The 20,629-nt window shown below is 38.4% G+C and overlaps 1 protein-coding gene across 6 annotated transcripts; it reads right to left on the bottom strand.

Annotated features, from left to right (window-relative positions):
• Nucleotides 1–5,528: 5,528 nt before the first annotated feature.
• On the bottom strand, nucleotides 5,529–19,826 carry LOC143845943 (uncharacterized). 6 transcript variants are annotated; one of them, XM_077354339.1, is made up of 10 exons: nucleotides 19,572–19,826; nucleotides 18,430–18,470; nucleotides 14,844–14,934; nucleotides 13,810–14,188; nucleotides 11,690–11,849; nucleotides 9,262–9,553; nucleotides 6,658–6,730; nucleotides 6,491–6,581; nucleotides 6,281–6,360; nucleotides 5,529–6,163 (listed from the first exon to the last, which is right to left on the bottom strand). In XM_077354339.1, exons 3-10 carry the CDS (start codon nucleotides 14,876–14,878, stop codon nucleotides 5,894–5,896), a joined length of 1,380 nt encoding a protein of 459 aa, XP_077210454.1. In that variant the 5' UTR covers nucleotides 14,879–14,934; nucleotides 18,430–18,470; nucleotides 19,572–19,826; the 3' UTR covers nucleotides 5,529–5,893. The 6 variants fall into 6 exon arrangements, with proteins under 6 accessions (XP_077210454.1, XP_077210457.1, XP_077210453.1 ...); XM_077354342.1 differs by lacking the exon at nucleotides 18,430–18,470 and having other exon boundaries at nucleotides 19,544–19,826; XM_077354338.1 differs by lacking the exon at nucleotides 18,430–18,470.
• Nucleotides 19,827–20,629: the final 803 nt, after the last annotated feature.

Below are 20,629 nucleotides of genomic sequence, written 5' to 3'. Positions count from 1 at the left end.
TGTACAGATCCTATCTTCGTGTATGAATCCGTACACAGATCCTAATGTGGTGGTCTAGATTGTTCATCTTACAGGGGATCATTCTTGACTGGGTTGTGTTTCAAAAATCTCCCACCACCCAATCCTTGCCATTTGACTTGATTTTGGCTATATCTCAATGAGTCTCTGGACTCTTCAATTGGGCACTTTTGGGCAGATTTTGTCTTCATTCACAACTCCGATGCACTCACAGGCAACAGGCCATACTTGAAATGCCTTTTGTGATGGATGCTAGCAAACCCCAAAGAAAATATTACAAGTAATCTCAAGAAATCCCTTTTGAAAATAGAGTTTTTATACGGTGTAAGCTCTTATTTTTCAGAAGGTACTGTACGGACCATACCATAGGATGATCCAAACCGTCCATGTAATGGGTCACAAGGCTGTACCCCAAAAAGCAATTCAATAGGATGATCCTAGCCCTCCGATCTAAAGTGGTTTCCATAATATGCAGTTTCGGAGGGTTGGGAACATCCTGTAGAAATGATATTTTTGGGCACAACGTATTTTCGTTGTGGCTCATCAGTCATCAGATGGAGGGTTTGGATCATACCATGGTGTGGTCCGTACAGTACAATCTGAAAAATAAGGGACTATTAATTATACCATGATAAAACATTAAAACCGAGTTCCCCCGCACAAGTGCTGAAGTGCACATCGCAATCACCACCATTGGTTTCATGTGTGGTCCCCACGAAATACAGGCTGTCAGGTCTTTTATGCATTGACTGAAAAACTTTTATCAGGGAAAGAGGAGGAATAAAGGACTGCCACGTGGCTAATAATTTCAACATGACGGGACGTAAGTTTTCCTTAGCAGCCACGTGGCATCCCGTGGGTGGTAAAAGGCAAAGCAATGATATGAGGTCTCTCTTTCCTTTCCTTTCCTTACCATACTTTTCCTTTCCATCACTGCCCAAAACCTGCCAACCGTGTAGCTTTCTCTCTGATCTTATTCTTGTATGTTAAAACCCCCTCCCTGATTTTTTATCATTACTCGAACAAATTCATAGAACAAAAGAAGAAGAAGAAGAAGAATCAGAAAAAACAGACAGAACAAGAGAGGAGAAATTCATCAAGATGAAATGAAACAAATACCCAGAAAAAATCCCTCGAATCTGATAATCTCAAATACTGATATGGGCCCCACTTCTTTTGGTTTCTAGGCACGTCCAGATCTTGCTCGAGCAACCATATGGAAGATTTTGCGGTGGGTGTTACAACATATGCCTATGTTCCACCATATTAGTGTCTCACAATTAGGGGTGCAACTCTGGCCCAGCTGGGTTGGGTACTTGGTTTGAGGCTAATTCTAGCCCAATTCGGTATGGAATTCCCTCTAGTCCTCAACCCCTAATGTGATCCAACCCAAGCCCCTGGTCGTAGGGCTGCTACTCGGGTCGATTTTTTGGAATTCAGGTTGAGCTTTTAGCATAAAATCGAGTTGGTTTGGGGTTGATTCCAATTCAATTTTTAGCAAAACTAGACCCGACCTGACCCAAGTTGCACCCCTACCTGGTCGAACATGTTCAACCCTAGTACACCTCTAAATCTCTCAACCCTAACTCGATTCATCAATCCATTTTTATCAAATCTCGTGTCGGGTTGGAATTAGCCTAGAGCACAGAGAAAAAAAATACAAAAGAAACTCATAACCCTATGATTTAGAAAATCACGATAAAATTAAACGACCGAGGTCAGGTTGGGTCGTGTCGGGCTCAACTCTATCCTAATCTGAAATTAAATTGGGTTGAATTTTCCCATCTCTAATCCAACATAACCCAAGGAAATGTCAATGCAGCCCGAGCCGAAAATTGGGTTGAACCAGCTGGGTTCGGGTTGAGCCCGACCCAAGTTGTGCCACTACTCACAATAGCTTAAAATATGAGAGAGAGAGAGAGAGAGAGAGAGAGAGAGAGAGTGTGTGTCATGGAAATGGAGTATGATAATGGGAGTCTCGTCCAAACACCAATGCATACTTCATTCTGACATGAGATTCCCAAACTAGTTCCTTCCAACTCAAAAACGATAAAAATTGCCATTTTTTCAAGCTTCCCTACTTTCCCTTCATTTTCTTCAAGGAAAGAATAGCAGAGCAGCTTTATTGACATTTGAGGGAAGATTAGCTCTCACGCATTTGACCCTCCACACCCATCAACATTTTCTCACCCCAACATCCCTCAATCTCAATCAATAATATCCAAATCGGCTTTGCCACAATTTAAAATATTTTAAATGCTTTACCGCTTATTTTTATCAATAATTTCGCGGAAATGCCTTTTGCGATGGGCCCTAGTTTAAAATATGGAAATGATATCAACACTCCAATGTTTTGATATCACGCTCTACTAGCTTGACGTTTAGTATTTAAAAGGCTGATTAACAGGTCATTATTCCCCAAAAGCCCTCACAAGCCCATTAAATAATAAAAGACAAGCAAGGAGAGCGTGGATATCAAAACATGGGGTGCTGATCGATATCATTTCCATTTAAAATATTTTAAATCCACAACACTCTGATACCATGTGAAGCTACGAATTTCTCCAAAAGCTTAAGCTGTTGGAGGAGGCATTATTTAATCCTTTATACTTTAACATCTCTCTCTACTTAAGTATCTATTCTATAAAAATGACAAAAATAAAAATAAATCAGCAATGGGTACTGTTTAAAATGAAAGGAAGAGGCATGTTAGACCAACAATTTTAATAGATTCCTTATATTACTTTTAAACCCTTATCGTATGCTCAGGGTAATTTGTTAGAGAGAGAGAGAGAGAGAGAGAGAGAGAAAGAGAGAGTTTCTCTTTTGGAATGCACAGAGGGATGAGGAATCCATGCCTTCCAAACGCTCCAAACAAATCTGTTTCAGAAGAGAAATTAAAGCAGCTCACTTTTAGACCGAGAAAAAGAGAATTCAAATCCCACGAGGCTTTAGGAAATTTCGGGCCTTGTGACCCCATCCCTCTCTTTATATTTAGAAGATACAGCTAAGTGCAACCCTAACCACCCCACCCCTTCATTCCACCAAATCATAATAAACTCCTCTAAAAGAAAAGTGAAGCCAAAGTAGAAAAGGAGGCAGTTGTGGTGGAGCAGTTTTCTCACTTTGTTTGTTATTTTGCTAACGCAAAAGGTGGTTGATTTCTGAGGAAAAAAGGCTTTCGGACACAAAATCCATTTCATCAAATGTAGTTTAAATTTAGTGGAAATGCTTTTGTGGTGAATAAATCTGTTCCACCATAGACTACCAATCTTATTGTGGTGGTGGTCTCCATTGTCACTGCACCATGTTCTCCTTTTTGGTATTGAGAAGATATGAACAAGAAGAAAGAGCAGATCAGAAAAGTGTAAGAGTTTGTTAATTTGGTAAGGTTTGTTTGATTGATAGAGATGGATGAACTTATGTGCCTGGCTCCCTGTATGCCATTTGTAGAGTCCATCGGCATCTCGATCGCCTCCATGGATGGCGTGCGAGGAGCCATGCATATTTCAATTGGGTTACTATGTTTTTTTTTTTTTTGTCGTAGGTAAGCTGGGATTGAACCTCTATTGAGCTAGAGGCTCAATCCCTCCTTTTACTATGTTGCATTGTCACTGCACTATGTTCTCCTTTTTGGTATTGAGAAAGATATGAACAAGAAGAAAGAGCAGATCAGAAAAGTGTAAGAGTTTGTTAATTTGGTAAGGTTTATTTGATTGATAGAGATGGATGAACTTATGTGCCTGGCTCCTTGTATGCCATTTGTAGAGTCCATCGGCGTCTCGATCGCCTCCATGGATGGCGTGCGAGGAGCCATGCATATTTCAATTGGGTTACTATGTTTTTTTTTTTTTTTTTTTGGGTAGGTAAGCTGGGATTGAACCTCCATTGAGCTAGAGGCTCAATCCCTCCTTTTACTATGTTGCATTTTCATTTGTATATGCATCTGTCTCTCTCTCTCTCTCTCTCTCTCTCTCTCTCTCTCTCTCTCTCTCTCTCTCCACAGCGCTGTTACGATACGTGGATTTCAGAATCCAGGATTTAGTTTGAAACCGGTGTAAATTTCTGGATTTTATAATCCATTATCCTGGATTTTAAGTAAGAAATCTAGGTTTTAGAAATCTCTAAACCTGGAAACACGGGACACTCTACTACTCTCTCACTCGACGGAAAGAAGGGTGAGAAATCGGATGGTCTCCTTCTTCCCTTGTCTCCCATCCAGGATTTTGAGGAAATCCAAGATTCTAAAATCCGCATATCCAAACGGCCCTTAGGGAATTGTGGCTCTTTCCTCACTGTTACCATATTCAAAACCAAAATTATTCTCTTCCAGAGTTTTTATCGTCACAAAGATTTGGGTTGTCATATGGATCCGTGGCTGTTTGCAAAAGCCTAGACCTCCTTGATTAGGGATCATTTCCACAACTTTGGTCTGTCTCATGGCTGTGTTAAAGTGCAGCAACCTACACTCTAATAAAAGTGGGTATCTCTCTCTTTCTCTTTATCTCATGTGTGTGTGTGGGAAGAGAAGTTGAGAGAAAGCTATGTTGGTAGGCCTTTAACATGAAACCTGAGGAAAACTAGGCACCGACCACCCCACTCCACACATAAATACACGTGACACGGGTAGAATAATCGAGACCATTGATTTGGTGGAGTAGCACGAACCCTGCGGGAGTGACAGTTTCCCTCTACAGGACCAAAAGGTCTTATTTGCAGTTTCTCAAAGACTTCAGGCTGTTGATATTTGCAGGACTTGAACAAGCACATGAGATTTTTCCTTCGAGGTGGGCCAGAAGCCCAATGTGCAGTTTTGTGGTGTCCTAATAAACCAACAATATCACCACCACAACATGTGCCGCATGAAAAGGTTTGCATGTGCACTCGATATAACAAAGGATGCTAAATATCTTCTCATCTATTCATTGTTTGCTTCCAAGTTGTAATCTAATTCAGGTAAAATCAATTGCAATCTGATTGAGGTTTATTCTAGTGCAATTTCTTTGTAGTAGTTGATGCAGGTGCATCCAAACCGTTCGAAGGCTGGATGATCAAGATCCACTATTGGATTGATCGGGTCTCATTATCAAGGCCAAAAGCATCAAAGCTATGAACAGATCACTACGGACCCTCGGATCAAGAATTAGATTATACAGATCAATGATCAAGCTCGAATGATCACCGGATCATATTAACTAGAAGCCGATCATCCATAGATCCCAAGAAATCAGATGGAGAACAAAACAACGGTCCTTGTTCACCTACAATCCAAATTAGTTTGATTTAGTTTTTAACTTCTATTTGAATTTTCTAATTGGCCCAAACATATCTATTTTTCGAGTTGAATTAGGAGTTTAGATTACTTCTTGTGTTGGATGTCAAAGTTAATATATTTTAATCTTTTTGTTTCCTTGTTGGAGTTGATTATGATTGGCCATGCAAAGCCTATAAATAAGGATGTCATGTAAAAGAATTTCCCATGGCTGATTGATTATGAAATAAAATTTATGTTTCCTAGGAATTTTATTCTTTTTATCTTCTTCAAATTTAGAACCAAGAACTCTAGCTAGAATTCTTGTTCAATCCTTGATCTCCTATCACTTGCTAAATGCAAGTCTGAATCTACATTGAAGCAGCCACATTCATGCTTCTTTAGCAGCTACAGGCATGGGGTTGGACCTGTAGCTCAATTGGATCAGGCATTGTGCTTCAACCATAAGATCACAGGTTTAGTCAATACATCATATACAATACATCTAAATTGACAGCCGGAATTCGAACTTTTAATGTTTAGATGACAATTTAATGTCTCTTTCGAGATCCCAAAGAGCTCCTATACGACAAAAACACTCCCTTCTGCTACTACCTACTATAACTATACGATATCAATTCGGCTGTCTAGCGAAGAACCAGAATTTACAGCATTTCTCTCTTCGTTATCAGCGGAACCCGTTTCGGGTTGATGGGCATTTTCCAAAGATTGAGTTGGGGGCTGTGTATCTCTGGAACTGCGATGGTGAACTAACCAGTTGTTCCACCTTCGTCTCCATTGTGAGAACTCAATCAGAACACTCTTCCCACACATGGCAACGGCGAATCCGGCAAATGTAGCAAAGATGACAGATAGAACAGCTTGCACATGGAGCTGCATTAAGGAGCACACAAAACCTGAAAACTTGATCTCATTCCTACATGTTTTAAGTTGAGGAGAATTGAATTCATATTTGTGTAGAGGAGATATAAAAGAGAATTTCATACATACCAATGAGTAGAACATATGAGCAAAGAAAACTACCAGAGCAAATTGAATGGATGCATAAATCCAGTAATATCTCCTCTCCACTAAATGCGCCAAATAGAGAACATAGTAACATACCATCAAAATGGATGATAGGTACACCAAATAACTTATAATAAGAATCAGAACCTATAACAGTGATTACTGAAAGGAATGGGATTATATCTGGCTTACCCATCTTTGATGCTGTCATTGATGCCAAGAGACCCAATACACAGGAAAATGGGACAGCAACGGCGATAGCGCCGGAACCCAATTTGGAAACCTGATATTAATTGAAATGTCACAAGAAGAGCCTATTGATATATTTGAAGAAGCTACATAAAATGTTATTAGCTTACCAAAAGCTGTTCGAGAAAACAGAAGTAGGCAATCATACCAACAATGAAAAGAACAGGGACATCCTGGCAAACTCTGACAACATCAGAAGAAAAAGATTTAGCAACCCAAAGACTTAAAAAGCCATGCCAATAAGTGAAAATAATATATACAAAGGTTCTCAATTTCATAAATAAAAACCAAAAGGTGTTGTTTTTGCAAGTCTTCAGATCTTATGAAGCCATTGAACCCGGATTCTTCAATTCCTTGAATCATTAATTAACCATTAAAGTTGGTTTGTGCAAACTATTCAAGGCATTTGGTTGAGCACAATCAAAGAAATATTTGCTCAACCAAGTTGAAGAGGGTAGGAGTTAGCTAAAGAGTACAAAGAAGAGACAAGCTCTAGAGCGAATTCGATCAAGGGGATATAATCATTGCTTTCTTTCACAGGATGGCCAACGCTAAAGGAAAATGAATTTGATTATTTCACTTTGAGTTAAATAGAAGTTTGTGGGGGAGAGAAAAGAGATTGATCGATCTATCCTTGATTTTTCCGGAATTCATACTCCAAGGAGGTGCAGAGCAGAACTAACCTTCAGGGGCCTGCTTTTAATAAACTTAGTGTGGAAAGTTCATACTTTAAGAAGGTGATGGGGAGGTGACCTCTCTAATAAGGGTCTTCTGTGGAGGGTTGTAAATCCTCAATGAAATCCTGATTGCAAATGAATGTATCGATACTAGGAAGAGAAAGGGAACAAAGGGGATCACCTACAAAGTGGACACGTACAAAGTGAATGACATAGTGGATTGGGATTTTGTTCGTTACTAGTTGAGAAGGACGGGTCCTGGTAACAGATGAAGTGGGCGATGGGATGTATTTCATCGCCACTTTTCTCCATTATCCTAAATGGGAAAATCACAGGATTCATCAAGAGTTCTAGAGGCCTTGGTCAAGGGTATATTCTCTCTCCGGTCCTCTTCACCCTAGTGGGCAAGGCTTTGAGAAGACTTCTAGCCAGAGTTGTGGAGGGGAGTCATTAAAGGAGTTTCTTACAGGTGAGAACGAGCCGATTATCTCCCAACTTCAGTGTGTGCTCGACAAGTTAATTTTCTCTAACACCACCCCTTCTAGTCTCCACAATGTGAGAAGGGTTCTTTGGTGGTTTGAGCTTGTCGCAGGGTTAAAGGTTAATGTTTCAAAGAGCTCTATGGCGTGTATTAATGTAGATGCGGGGAGGATTAAAGAATAAAGACTTTGCATCTGGTATCCGTTGTTCTACAGTCTTCCTAATACTTACCTTGTGTTGCCTCTGGGTGTTGGCATCCCTAGCAAATCTTTGTGTGATCCAATGGTTAAGCTGATTGAGAGGAAACTTGGTCATTGGAAGAAGCACAACTTTCCTTTGTAGGCTCAGAATTACAAGGATCAAGCCTGCTCTTGGGAATTTACTCCTATATTTCATATTACTATTTAAGATCCCTAAAAGGGTTGCCAAAAGGATAGAGAAGATCCAAAGATACTTTCTTTGGGAAGGTAGGAAGAATGGGAAGAGGGAAAAACATCTGGTGAAATAGGGTATGGTGTGCAAGCCTAGGTCAATTTTTTTTTTTTTTTTTTGGGGGGTGGGGGGTGTTTGATATTGGGAAGCCATGCAGTCCGAATTCAATGCTTCTGGGCTAATGGCTATGGAGATTGGGAGAGGAGCAAGACTCTTTTTGGAAAGTTATAATCATAACTAAATAAGGGGAGGGTATTGGGAAGCATAGGTGGGAAGAGGGATTGGTAGAGGTTGAGGCTCGAGGTTTGGAGTCCATCTATAGTGTTAGAGCGATGTTTTCTCCGTTTAGTAGGTTTAGGGTGGTCAAGGGTAATAGGATTTGTTTTTTTGGGAAGATATGTGATTGGGTTAGAGACTATCAGTCCCGCTTATGAGGTCAAATCAATACGTTCTAAGAAGAAATATTTGAATTCAATATCATCGACATATCAATCTCATAGGTATCATACTGAAAATTGGGGCCAATAGTATATATACTCGGATCATAAACATATATCTCCATCCTATATAGGTGAAAACACATTCTAATATTTAATATTATTATAAAATATCAAAATAATTATTAAATTAAAAGTATTACAAATCATTAGTTATAAGCCATTGCACCAAGTTGTTTCATTAAATTTTTATTTAATACTAGAGGGAACCAAGTTGTTTCCTTAAAATTTTATTTAATACTAGAGGGCCCACTCCCTCGTGGTACTTTACTAATTTCTTGGGCTAAGTATGCAAGGAACTAATATATTGACTACGGTAGCTTAATTAAATCGAGATCATGGGTTTCCCAAATTTTTTTAACAGTAAGGCTCCATTCTATTCGACATAAAAATGTACGTAAAATTTGTTTTATGTTTGATGTTCCTTTCGACATAAAAATGGACGTAAAATTTGTTTTATGTTCAAACATAAAACAAATTTTACGTCCATTTTTACATTGAAAAGACCGGAGCCTAACAGAAACATATTTTTTTAACCAAAACAGAAACTGATTTTCCATGGTGGTTATGTCAGAAACCTTCTATCAGTGTAGCCTTGTAGTAAGCATTACATTATGTTTTTACTTGCCTGAAGCGACGATCTGCTGTTTGCCAAGGTCTGTTGCCTCCATGTCTAACGGTTTGAATAGTTTGTATTCTTAACATGGTAACAGGTAGGTTTCTAACCTCTTCCTTGCAAACTTCACAATTCTTGTTGCCTTTTTTGCTAAACCACTTTACTGCACATTCTTGATGGGCTAGTGCAAGTTCACCTTTGCAGCTACATTCCATCTTGAGGGTATCACCCTCTTCACCCAGTTCAATCATACAAATTCTACAGACGGCTTCTTCTTCAGGAATATCTTCACCAGCTTCATTCTCTGAACCATAAAACTAGATAAGGTATAGGTTGGTTATCGAAAATTATAGAAAAACAATATATCTGAATGTTTAGAAAATATAGAAGATAGGTAATGACACACCCCAAAATACCCCCAGCAAAATTCGTCCACCTTCTTTATTTAAAAAGGACATTTTTATGTTTTTAGTTACATGAGAGATTAGGGCTTCTTTAAGCGGGTATAAATACTTCTGGCATGTCTGCAGGGTCGAACCTAAACCTAAACGTGCAAACCGCCCAAGAGGAACAATTTCTTGGGGAGGAAGATGGAGAGGCAATCTTGGAGACCGGAGATCGTGATCCAAAGTAAGATCCCCATCCCAAGATCATTTCTTGATCCTTGAAAACCCTAATAGATGAGTTTTATCAATGGGAAAGATGTGTTTCGATCATATTCGTATGTTTAGGAGGATCTCCATTGTCGATCTTGGATTCCTTGGCACTCATCTTGTTTTAGGATCTCCATCGAACCCAAGATCGTCTTGTGTTGGGCATTGAAATTGGAAATATGTGGTTTGTGACCTAGATCTTAGTTTATCCATGATCGCCGTCTTGTGAGTTTCCGGTGACCAGACTGAACTTGATGGAATCCTCTCATCGTATGGAGGCCAACGGATCTAACCATGGTCGAATTGGACTGGACGATCGATGAGAAAGTTTGGACCTCCAAAAGTTGTGAAAACCCAAAAAGTTGCTGAGTGGGTGCTGGAAGGTCGACCGAGGGAGGGTCGGTTGACTATCCAGAACCCTGTTTTTTGGAGGCTTGCTGGACAGTCGACCCAACCCGTCTCGGTCGATTATGCAGTTGACCCAACAGGGGTCAGTCGTCCGACTAGCACCCCAAAACCCTTGTTTGACCTCGTTTGCTCTGGATTTTGGGCGTTTTATTCGTGGATTCTTCGACTTAGACCTCCCTCTTGATAAGAATGATTTGTAATGATAGGTGACTGATCTTCGAATCTGGAAGACGTGCGGAGTTAACTTTTGAGGTACGTAATAACATATTATTTTAGTGCTTTGATTCTTCCAACTCAACCCTCAGATTCAATAATCTTGTTTTAGAATTATGTGAACCTTTGTTTTCAGTTGATTTCGGGTCTAGCATGTCGTTAACCCATGACTCTTACATTATGTGAATTTTGTATATGACCCCTTTGATCACGAATACCCTTTGATCTTGCATGATCTTGATTAGATACAATGAATTTCTGTATTTTATTCCTTCAGCTATGATTTGAACTTTGAATTTGAGTAACTTTTGATTATGTATTATTCGATTGTGAATTTGATAAATCCATGTTACATCCTTTGATCTCCATGTGGATCCTATGACTATGAACACTTCTACAAGGCTTGGATTTTAGAACTTAGAACAACCCTACCAATGGGGTCCCAATGCATTGGCCTATTGGTAGGGTTGTATATATATATACAAGAACTTAGATCCCGCCAATGGGGGATATAAGTTGGCCCTATCTACGGGTATATGTGAATAAAAAGAGGTACTTGTTCCAACATCGCTGACAGTCAGTGCAAAATAGCACGTACTTAGAATATTTAGAACATGTGAAAACTTTGGATTACTGTCGTGCTACATTTCTTACTTTTGATTTCCTTCTTTGAACCTTTATTGACATTCTTGACCCAACTAAAATTATTTGTTATTTTGTACCGGGCTTTGGCTGACTGTGAATTTAACATTTCAGATTTTGATCCTCACGGCGTCGAGGAGGGAGTGGAAGCTTAGGATTCTTCCAGCCATTTTATTATTTTATTTTGACTAATTTGACAGTGAGTGATTATTTGAGTTGAACTTGTTAAAAGAACTATTTTATTTCTATTATAGTTGGATATAGAGAGAGATGTGATATAGAGTGAATTTATGATTGATTTCCTGTGTGACCTTTTTATTAGAAATTTATATGCTATGAATGGATCTGATGATTTTCTACTTAGCCTGTATACTTGTAGGAGTAAGTTTGCAGGTATACGTTGTCATGTCCTAGGCCGTGTGTACGGTTTGGGGCGTAAACTTTTAAAATCAACAAGTTCAACAGTTTGAATTCTAGAATGGGAACATGAGAAATGAGTCTAAACATAGGATGAGATGTATCACCATCTAATGCCGTGGTGGCGGCACTCCCTTCCATCACACGCGGAGTTGAACGAACTACATGAAATACCCCACCTAAAGAGTCCATAGGCTTGATGCTTCTGGTCTTGACATTCAGAGGCACTGAAAGGGAACGAGATATATGCCCCCGGACCCCTTTTTCCTGTCAAAGGAAGAAGCCAGTAAGTACATGGTACAAAAAGTACAAAATTCCGACCTTGCTTTTCATCATATAAATTCTCTCTCACACACATACGCACGCACGCGAGCACACTTATATACATATACATACATACATAGAGATTATACGGTGGCTAGCCATGCATGCACGTGCAGCGCCCAAAAAATAGTGAGGCCCATATTTTTGGGTGCTCCAAACCGGTCATATGTTGGGCCCCGCTGTGGATAGGGTGTGCCCGGAAACTCTTCTACATAGGATGTTCCTAACTCTCCGATCTATGAAGGTTTTCATACTGTCCTGTCCATTTTAAACCTCCATAAATTGAAGGGTTAGGAACATCCTATGGAGAAGATTTTCTGGCCACACCCTATCCACATCAGTGCCCAACAAATGAATGGTTGGGATCACCCAAAAATTTGGACCCCACTACTTTTTGGGACTGGATGTACTGCATAACCGTCTACGATATAATTTCACGCGCACACATCTCTCTCTCTCTCTCTCTCTTTCTCTCTCTATTTTTGCCTCCACAAATCGTAGAGTTGGGATGATCCTATGGAGTTGATTTTTTGGGCACACACTGTCAATATGAGGGCCTATCAAATGAATGGTTTGCATCACCCAAACAACGTGGGGCCCACTGTATTTTAAGCCGTAGGGGCTTTTTTGTAGAATGGCATTTCACGGCTGGTTGTTGCATGAGAGAGCAGCCGCACATCCTCACTTTTCAGAAGATTTTGTCTTATTCATCTGGGGTGGCTCCTCTCTCATGCAACTGCCATCCGCGAAATGCCTTCCTGCGAATGTCCCTAGAAAATCCCACATATATGTGTGTGTATTCATGTTATATATTCATTTATGAGAAAATGAAGTATGTGCAGCTGCACAGATAAGCTATCTGTGCATGGCTCCCAAACCATAGTGGGGGCCACATTTTTGGGGCGATCCAAAGCATTCATTTGGAAGGCCCTTCCATGGATAGGTTGTGTACCAAAAATTAGCCCTTTAGGATCATCCTAACCCAATCAAAGTTGAAGGGGAAAATGGATAGACACTGTTTCTACCCATTTTTTCCCTACGCAAATGGCAGGGTTAGGATGATCCTAAAGGGCTGATTTTTGGTATACACCCTATCCATTGAAGGACCTTCCAAATGAATGCTTTGGATCCCCAAAAAATGTGGCTCCCACTATGGTTTGTGCAGCCATGCACATATAGGTTATCTGTGCAGCTGCACATACTTCATTTCCTCTTCATTTATATATATATATATATATATATATATATATATATATATATATATATATAGAGAGAGAGAGAGAGAGAGAGAGAGAGAGAGGAAAAGGATTGTACGCTCGAGTGTACCAAGCTTATGGTACGCTCGAGTGCCCAATCACCTGTGGGCCCACTTTGTTAGGATGATCCAAAGCATTCATTTGAAAGGGCCTTACATAGATGGGTTGTGTACCAAAAATCAGCTCCGTAGGATCATCCTAACCCATCCATTTGTGAAGGGCAAAATGGACAGACCACAAATCTGCCCATTTTTGTCCTCCACTTTTGGAGGGGTTAGGTTGATTCAATGGAGCTGATTTTTGGTACACACCTTATCTATGATAGGGCCTTGCACATGAATGCTTTGGATCACCACAAAAAATGTGGGACCCATGTGATTGGGCACTCGAGCATACCATAAGCTTGGTACGCTCGAGCGTACAATCCTTTTCCTCATATATATATATATATATATATATATATATATATGTGTGTGTGTGTGTGTGTGTACATTTATGCACATGCATGTATGAATGAATGCATTTATCATAAATAAATCAGATCAAAATTGCCCTGAATATGCAAAAATACTAGGAGAGGTAGCTAGAATAATTAATGAGATTATTCTCTTACATTAGTATATTATGGAGATTTGGAGAATACTTACTGCTAAAGTGAGCTGATCAACCGTGTAAATTCCATGCATTGATTCAGGGTTCCAATGCGCAACTCGGATAACTGGTAGGGACCATGTTCTTTTCACCGTGGGCTTAGATATCTTTGTAAAAGAGAAAGACCTCTCCAGTGAGGAAGACCCTAGGGCAAGACTAGCAGCCTTGTCAAGTTCCAAAGTTGTGCCCCGGGACTTGAAGCTTATTAGTGGTAGCAGACTTTTAAAGGTTGGTTTTCCTTTAGATGAGGATGGGCCAGGGGATTCCTTTAATCTAGTAGATGTAGAACTAGGCATTGGGGAGAAGTTAACTCTCGCGGAGGTGCAAATATGAGGCATTTCTTCAGTTATCCCATCCGAATCTTCTCCCTCCCAGCTGTAAAATAGTTTGACCATCACAATACTCATTAGAGAAAAAAGGCAGCATTTTCTAAGTATATATCTACCCAGGAAATAGAGATAATACATAACTTTCTCAATTACTTGGAAAAGAAGCCAGTATAAGCCTATATCGTGCATATTGAAAGACATAGAAGAGTAGGAAAGACGTACACTATTTATTTTTTTTATAACTAAATAACCCTTTTCACTCACTTTTTTCCATGAATAGTAACAATCAACCCCTCGGAAACTCATAAAATGAGATTATGACTTAAAGCTTGGAGACCTCAAAAGTACTCAATCAAGTTTCGAGGAGGTTAGAATTTTGTTCTCATGATGTGTGAAACAACCAATTACTCCAAAAGCTTAAGCTATTAGAGTTGGTGTTATTTAATCATCTATATACAGTTTTGGATTTTTAATATCAAGGTTGTTGGGTTTTGAACCCAGGACCCGCTGTGTAGGGGTGCAACTCTGGTTAATTCCTATTAATTTTTTAGCAAAAGCTCAACCCGACCCGACCCAAGTTGCACGGCTACTGCCGTGAGCCAATAGCTTTGATAGCATGTGAAACAACCAATTACTCCCGAAGGTTAAGCTATTAGAGTTGGTGTTATTTGATCATTTATAAAAGCTTAGAATCACCAAACCTCTTGATCAGGAGCGAAGCATGCATTATCTTCATGCCCCTTAGACGTGGGTTCTTCAATTTCCTTTGCAGTCATTCAAAGATAACACGTTCTGCAAAACCAACTACTCAAGGTCAAATCAATTTGCAAAATCAAAGAACTTATGCCATTCAACAAGCACCTTCCACCTGCATCTTTCAAAAACTCAAATCCTCAATATGGAGCGGCCACTAAAAAATGTTAATTTGGTTCATTCTATTAGCAACACCTCAAATTCTAAAAGCCACATCCTCAAAGACCCAAAACGATTCAAAAACCAAATCATAAATCATTTAAAAAGCACCTTATTCACAAGTTATGTGAATTTAAATACTTAGGTATTTCACACTCTTAAGAGGCATATAAAGTTCAAGGGAGCAATGCAATTAACAAATAAAAAATGTTCTACAGAATCCAAATCAACAGAAACCACTAAAAAGTAACGAATGTTAGTCACTAGAAGCACCTTCATAGAATGTACTGCAAACGAAAACCTTCAAAAGACAACAAAAACTGACAAGCCAAAAAATTTCAGTCAGTGAAAACTCATCTTCATCACATGGTTTTCAAAGCTCACGTCTTCGAAACATCCAATCAATTCAACATTCAAAGATTTCAGTCTTTCAAAACATGTTTCATAAAACCCAGAATCCTCAAAATACCACCAAAACTAAATAACCCCGTGTAATCTAAGTCATTGAAGAAGCAGGCTCTTCACCAGCTCTGTAAAACCCAAACGCTCGAAACATCAAAGCTACTGAAAAAACAAAAGATAGCGAGAAGCCCACCTCAGAAATCTCTTCAAATAGTCGAAACTAATCAAAATTTCTGAGAAGGGTGTATGAAGAACGGTTACTACTTTTTTTCTCTTATATGGAAAGCTGTTCAGAAAAAGCATGGCGTTGTAATTACTTCATACTCCATATAATAAAGCTGCAGGAAACTTCTTGGCAATTATCTTGATAGCGACTAATTGTATATCGTATCCGCGAGATACGGGGGAAAACAACTTTTCTTCCTCTATCCCAGTTTGTTTGGTTGTGGAGGAAAAAAGCATGGAAAATAATATCCATGGAAAATTATTCTAGGGTCTAGTAAAGTGGTAAGTTATAGGATTCTTTTAAAAATTGAATTTTTTTATTTCTATTAAAGAAATGCATAAAATGTATGTGTGTGCGTGTGTGTGTGTATATATATATATATATATATATATAGAGAGAGAGAGAGAGAGAGAGAGAGAGTAGCTTAAAATACAGTGGGGGCCACATTATTTGGGTGATCCAAACCATTCATTTTTAAGGCCCTCACATAGATAGGGTGTCCACAAAAAATCAGATCCATAGGATCATCCTAACCATTCGAACTGTGGAGGCAAAAAATGGACTAATTTGTGAAGGTTTAAAGACATCCATTTTACCTCCACAAATCGTAGGGTTAGGATGATCCTATGGATCTGATTTTTTGTAGACAGCCTATCTATGTGAGGGCCTTTAAAATGGATGGCTTGGATCACCCAAACAATGTGGGCCCCCACTGTATTTTAAGCTAGTGTGTAGAGAACTCTCTACACATATGTGTAGGAACTGTTTTCTCATATATATATATATATATATATATATATATATATATATATATATGTATGAGGAAAGTTAAGCTCACCAAACTTATGGTGCGCTTAAGCGCTCAATCACATGGGTCTCACATTTTCTGTGGTGATCCAAACCATTCATTTGCAATAGATACGGTGTGTACAAAAAATCAGCTCCATAGGATCATCCTAACCCCTCCATTTGTGGAGGACAAAAATGGCAGATTTGTGGACAAACAATGTCTGTCCATTTTGACCTCCACAAATGGATGGACTAGGATGATCCCTTGGAGCTGATTTTTGGCACACACCTCATCTATGTAAGGGCCTATGCTTTGGATCATTCTAACAAAGTGGGCCCCCATGTGATTGGGCGCTTAAGCGTACCATAAGTTTGGTGAGCTTAAGCTCACCAACACTTTCCCCTCTCTCTCTCTCTCTCTCTCTATATATATATATATATATATATATATATATATACTAGTTAAAAACCCCGTGCGATGCACGGGCCGACAAAGAACTGTACGGACCACATCACGGGTTGATCTAAACCGTCCATGTGATGGAACACTACATAAATAGGTTGTGCCCCAAAAATCATTTCCATAGGCTGATCCTAGCCCTCCAATCTATAGAGGTTTCCATAATATGTTGTTCCTCTTAAATCGGATGGTTAAGATCACCCTATAGATTTTTTATTAAAAAATCATAAAGGAGGGGGGTAGGATTGACATTATTTGGCTTTAATGGGTGCCTTTGTTAAAAAGCATAAAAGAGGGGGTAGGATTGAAAATATGTGTGTTGAATGGGTGCCTTTGTTAAAAAAAGTCAAAAAGAGTGATGTGTAATTCTACAAAAAATTCTCTTATTTTCTCTTCTACTATATAGATACTAGTAAAGACTTGCCGTGCACCACGGCGCGTCAAAGAAAAGTAAATGATTCCAAAAATAAATGAGGTAAATAATGGGAATATAGATTTTCTAAAGTATTTGTAAAGAAGTGCAACCCTTGATAAGAAACATGGAAAAAGAACAGGAAATAGCAAAATAATACCTAAAAGAAATTGATTAGAAAAATACTCATTTTATGTTTTTCTGTTAATAGTAAGATACTCTTCCAAATTCATCGGGGTTTTAACATCAAAGGCATCTCAGTAGTTTTTTCCAATAAAAGAATCTAAATGACCTGAATATAGAATGTAAATGACCTCAACAATATAACAATTCATCTTATACTCAGACAGCATGGCAGAGGAAAGTAAATGATTAAAACAGTTAGTTTAAAAGATGGAGTTAAAGATTTTTCTGAAGTATTTATTTTAAGAAGATTCAAAAGAAGCGTGTGTGAGAGAGAGGGAATATCATCCAATACCCAGAAATCCAAGATGAACATACAACCAAAAATTAGTCTACTTCTTGTTTTTATCCAGAGTTGCTTCAGCAGTTGGTGTCACAACTGCTTAGACATATTATTTCATTTTGGAATTGCATATGTGAGAGAACATTTATAAAGAAGTGATTGGAAAATAATGCTATAATATTCTAAAACCCATGCAACAATATCTTGTTTAAGCATTCCATCAAACACCCGGTGTGCATCAAATAAAATCACTCATTAACCATAAAAAAAAAGGGTATTCCCAATAATAACATGCCTATGAAAATTATAAAATCTATGCCAGAGTTTGAAGAAGATACAAAAGAAGTGTGTGTGTGAGAGAGAGAGGGAATATCATCCAATACCCAGAAACCCAAGATGAACATACAACCAAAATTTAGTCTACCTCTCGTTTTTATCCAGAGTTGCTTCAGCAGTTGGTGTCACAACTGCTCAGACATATTATTTCATTTTGGAATTGCATATGTGAGAGAATAAAGGTCACCGGATAAGTCTTTGCCCAAAAATTGGCATGTCAGCATATCAGAGACAATCGAACCTTCAATTCACATTCTTACAATTACTAAAGCAAAAAAACCTACAGTTGTTCTTCCCAAACTTCAGAAGAAAATGTCACTGATACCTGCTAAAACCAAAGAAATAGATGTTTTTAGGTTTTGTAAGAAAATTCATCAACAATAGAATTTTAGGATCGTTTCTATAAGTGAAGAATTGTGAAGAAATTCATATATGATCCAAAGCATACTACAACCAACTCTCAAAATAGCACAAATACAAATCTCTCCTGTTATTCATTAAAATACCAATTTTTTTTATCAAATGGGATGCTATGATCCATCTCTAAAATGGTCCAAGACCAAAATGATGATACAAGAGAACCATCTTTGTAAGAAAGTTAGAATCCTAACCTTAGGCAATACAGACAGAGAAAATAGTGATGATGTAAGAAAATCTATAAGAAAATAGTAGAACATATAGACTATATGAAGAAAAAGGGATTCAAAACCTATGTATCAAAATAAGAATATAATAGTAAATGATTCATCAATCAATACATGATTTATTTCATGGGTGCAAAGTCAGGCAGATTTCGGGTTCAGAAGTAGGCATTGTCAATATAGTATGACTTGGCATGTGAAATGCTAATGTCTCCATGCTGTTTTAAACATGAGGTAATTTATTTGATGAACATACTACCCACAATTTGCAATCCCAAAAATAATCGCATTCCTTTTGATAATATCCATTCCAGGCATTTCAGCAAACAAATGATGTGCAATATTAGCATCCTCACATTTGTGATCAATATCCATCAATGCAAGCAGAAATCACAAAATATAACCAGCAAGGGTATGGATGAATCAAAACATGTTTAATTAGAGGGACAAAAAAACAAAACCCCTTTTGGAGATGAATAAAAACATGTTTACAAATGGATCAACAAAGTTAATTTCAAGTAGAAGACGGATTCTTACTGTCTAATATAAAAAATGCTACCCTAACGATCTTTAGTAGGAATTTTTCTAATCCATCATCCTTACAGAAATGGCATTTATTAAAATAATAAAAATAAAAGATAAATGCCAAAACTTGAAAAACAGATCTAAGCTTCTATGGAAAGCTAGAAAAACCAATAACCCACAAAAACCACAAATTCAAATGGAGGTACCAACACAAAATCACCAAAAAAAAAACCTTTAAAAGGAAGAGGAAGAAATCATGCCATAAAAAAAGGAAACCCTAAAATCTGCAGGTTGAAGAATGGAATCGTGTAGCCGCATAATTGCCGATGCCGTTTTCGTCCATCCGAAGAAGAGAGATGGCCCAAATCTTATCAAAATTTCTCGTCCAAGGAAAAAAGAAGAAGTAGATTAGATGAACCATTTGATCAATAAATCATTTAATATCATAGCTAAGAAGAGAAGTGTCGGTTCTCTCTTTTTTTTTCCAGAAAACTATAGAAGACAGTGGAAAGAATGTTGAGACGTGCCATTGATTGCCTTTTGAAGGTGGGAATAGTCTAGAAGACGTGTGGGTGGGGGGAGAGAGAGAGAGAGAGAGAGAGAGAGAGAGAGAGAGAGAGAGAGAGAGAGAGAGAGGAGACGTATCTCTAAAGAAATATCTCCCAAAAAAATATCTATTCTCTGACCGACAAAAAAATTTCTGGGAGACACGTGGCAAGGGCGGGCAACAGAGGAAAAACGGGAAAAATTTCTCTTAGGAAAAAAATATCTCTGATGCGACAAAAATATCTCTGAGTTGTGGTAAAAGGGGTAATCGAAGGAAATCAGAAATTTTTGCTAGCTTAAGACCGGAAAGAAGCGTTCAAAAAATCCCACATAAATATCTCCCATGCCAAAAAACACTTGTGGTAAAGAAGGAAATTAGAATTTGTTGGAGGGTTCAACTGGAAAGAAGTACAAAAAAAGCGTCTGGGGGAGTAAGGGACGACGACACGTGGCGGGGAACAGTAAAAAACCCTTCCGGCTTATTATAGTATATATATATATATATATATATATATATATATATATATATATATATATATATGGCATAAAAAAAGTAAGTATGGCATCAAACAAACAGTGGGGGCCCACACTGTTGGGGTGATCCAAAGCATTCATTTGGAAGGCCGCCCTATCATAGATAGGGGGAAAGTGAGTATGGCCGGTCGACCATATAAGCTTATATGCCGGGTCGACCAAAAAATAGTGGGGGCCCACGTTGTTGGGGTGATCCAAAGCATTCATTTGGAATGCCAAAAAATATCTAAAGAAATAT

This window comes from Tasmannia lanceolata, unplaced genomic scaffold (assembly GCF_043159265.1).
Source record: "Tasmannia lanceolata isolate RefF3 unplaced genomic scaffold, GAP_Taslan_0.1 ptg000015l, whole genome shotgun sequence".
Classification (NCBI taxonomy): Eukaryota; Viridiplantae; Streptophyta; class Magnoliopsida; order Canellales; family Winteraceae; genus Tasmannia; species Tasmannia lanceolata.
The sequence above is the reverse complement of the archived record's forward strand: the minus strand, read 5'-3'. Positions and strand labels throughout refer to the sequence as shown.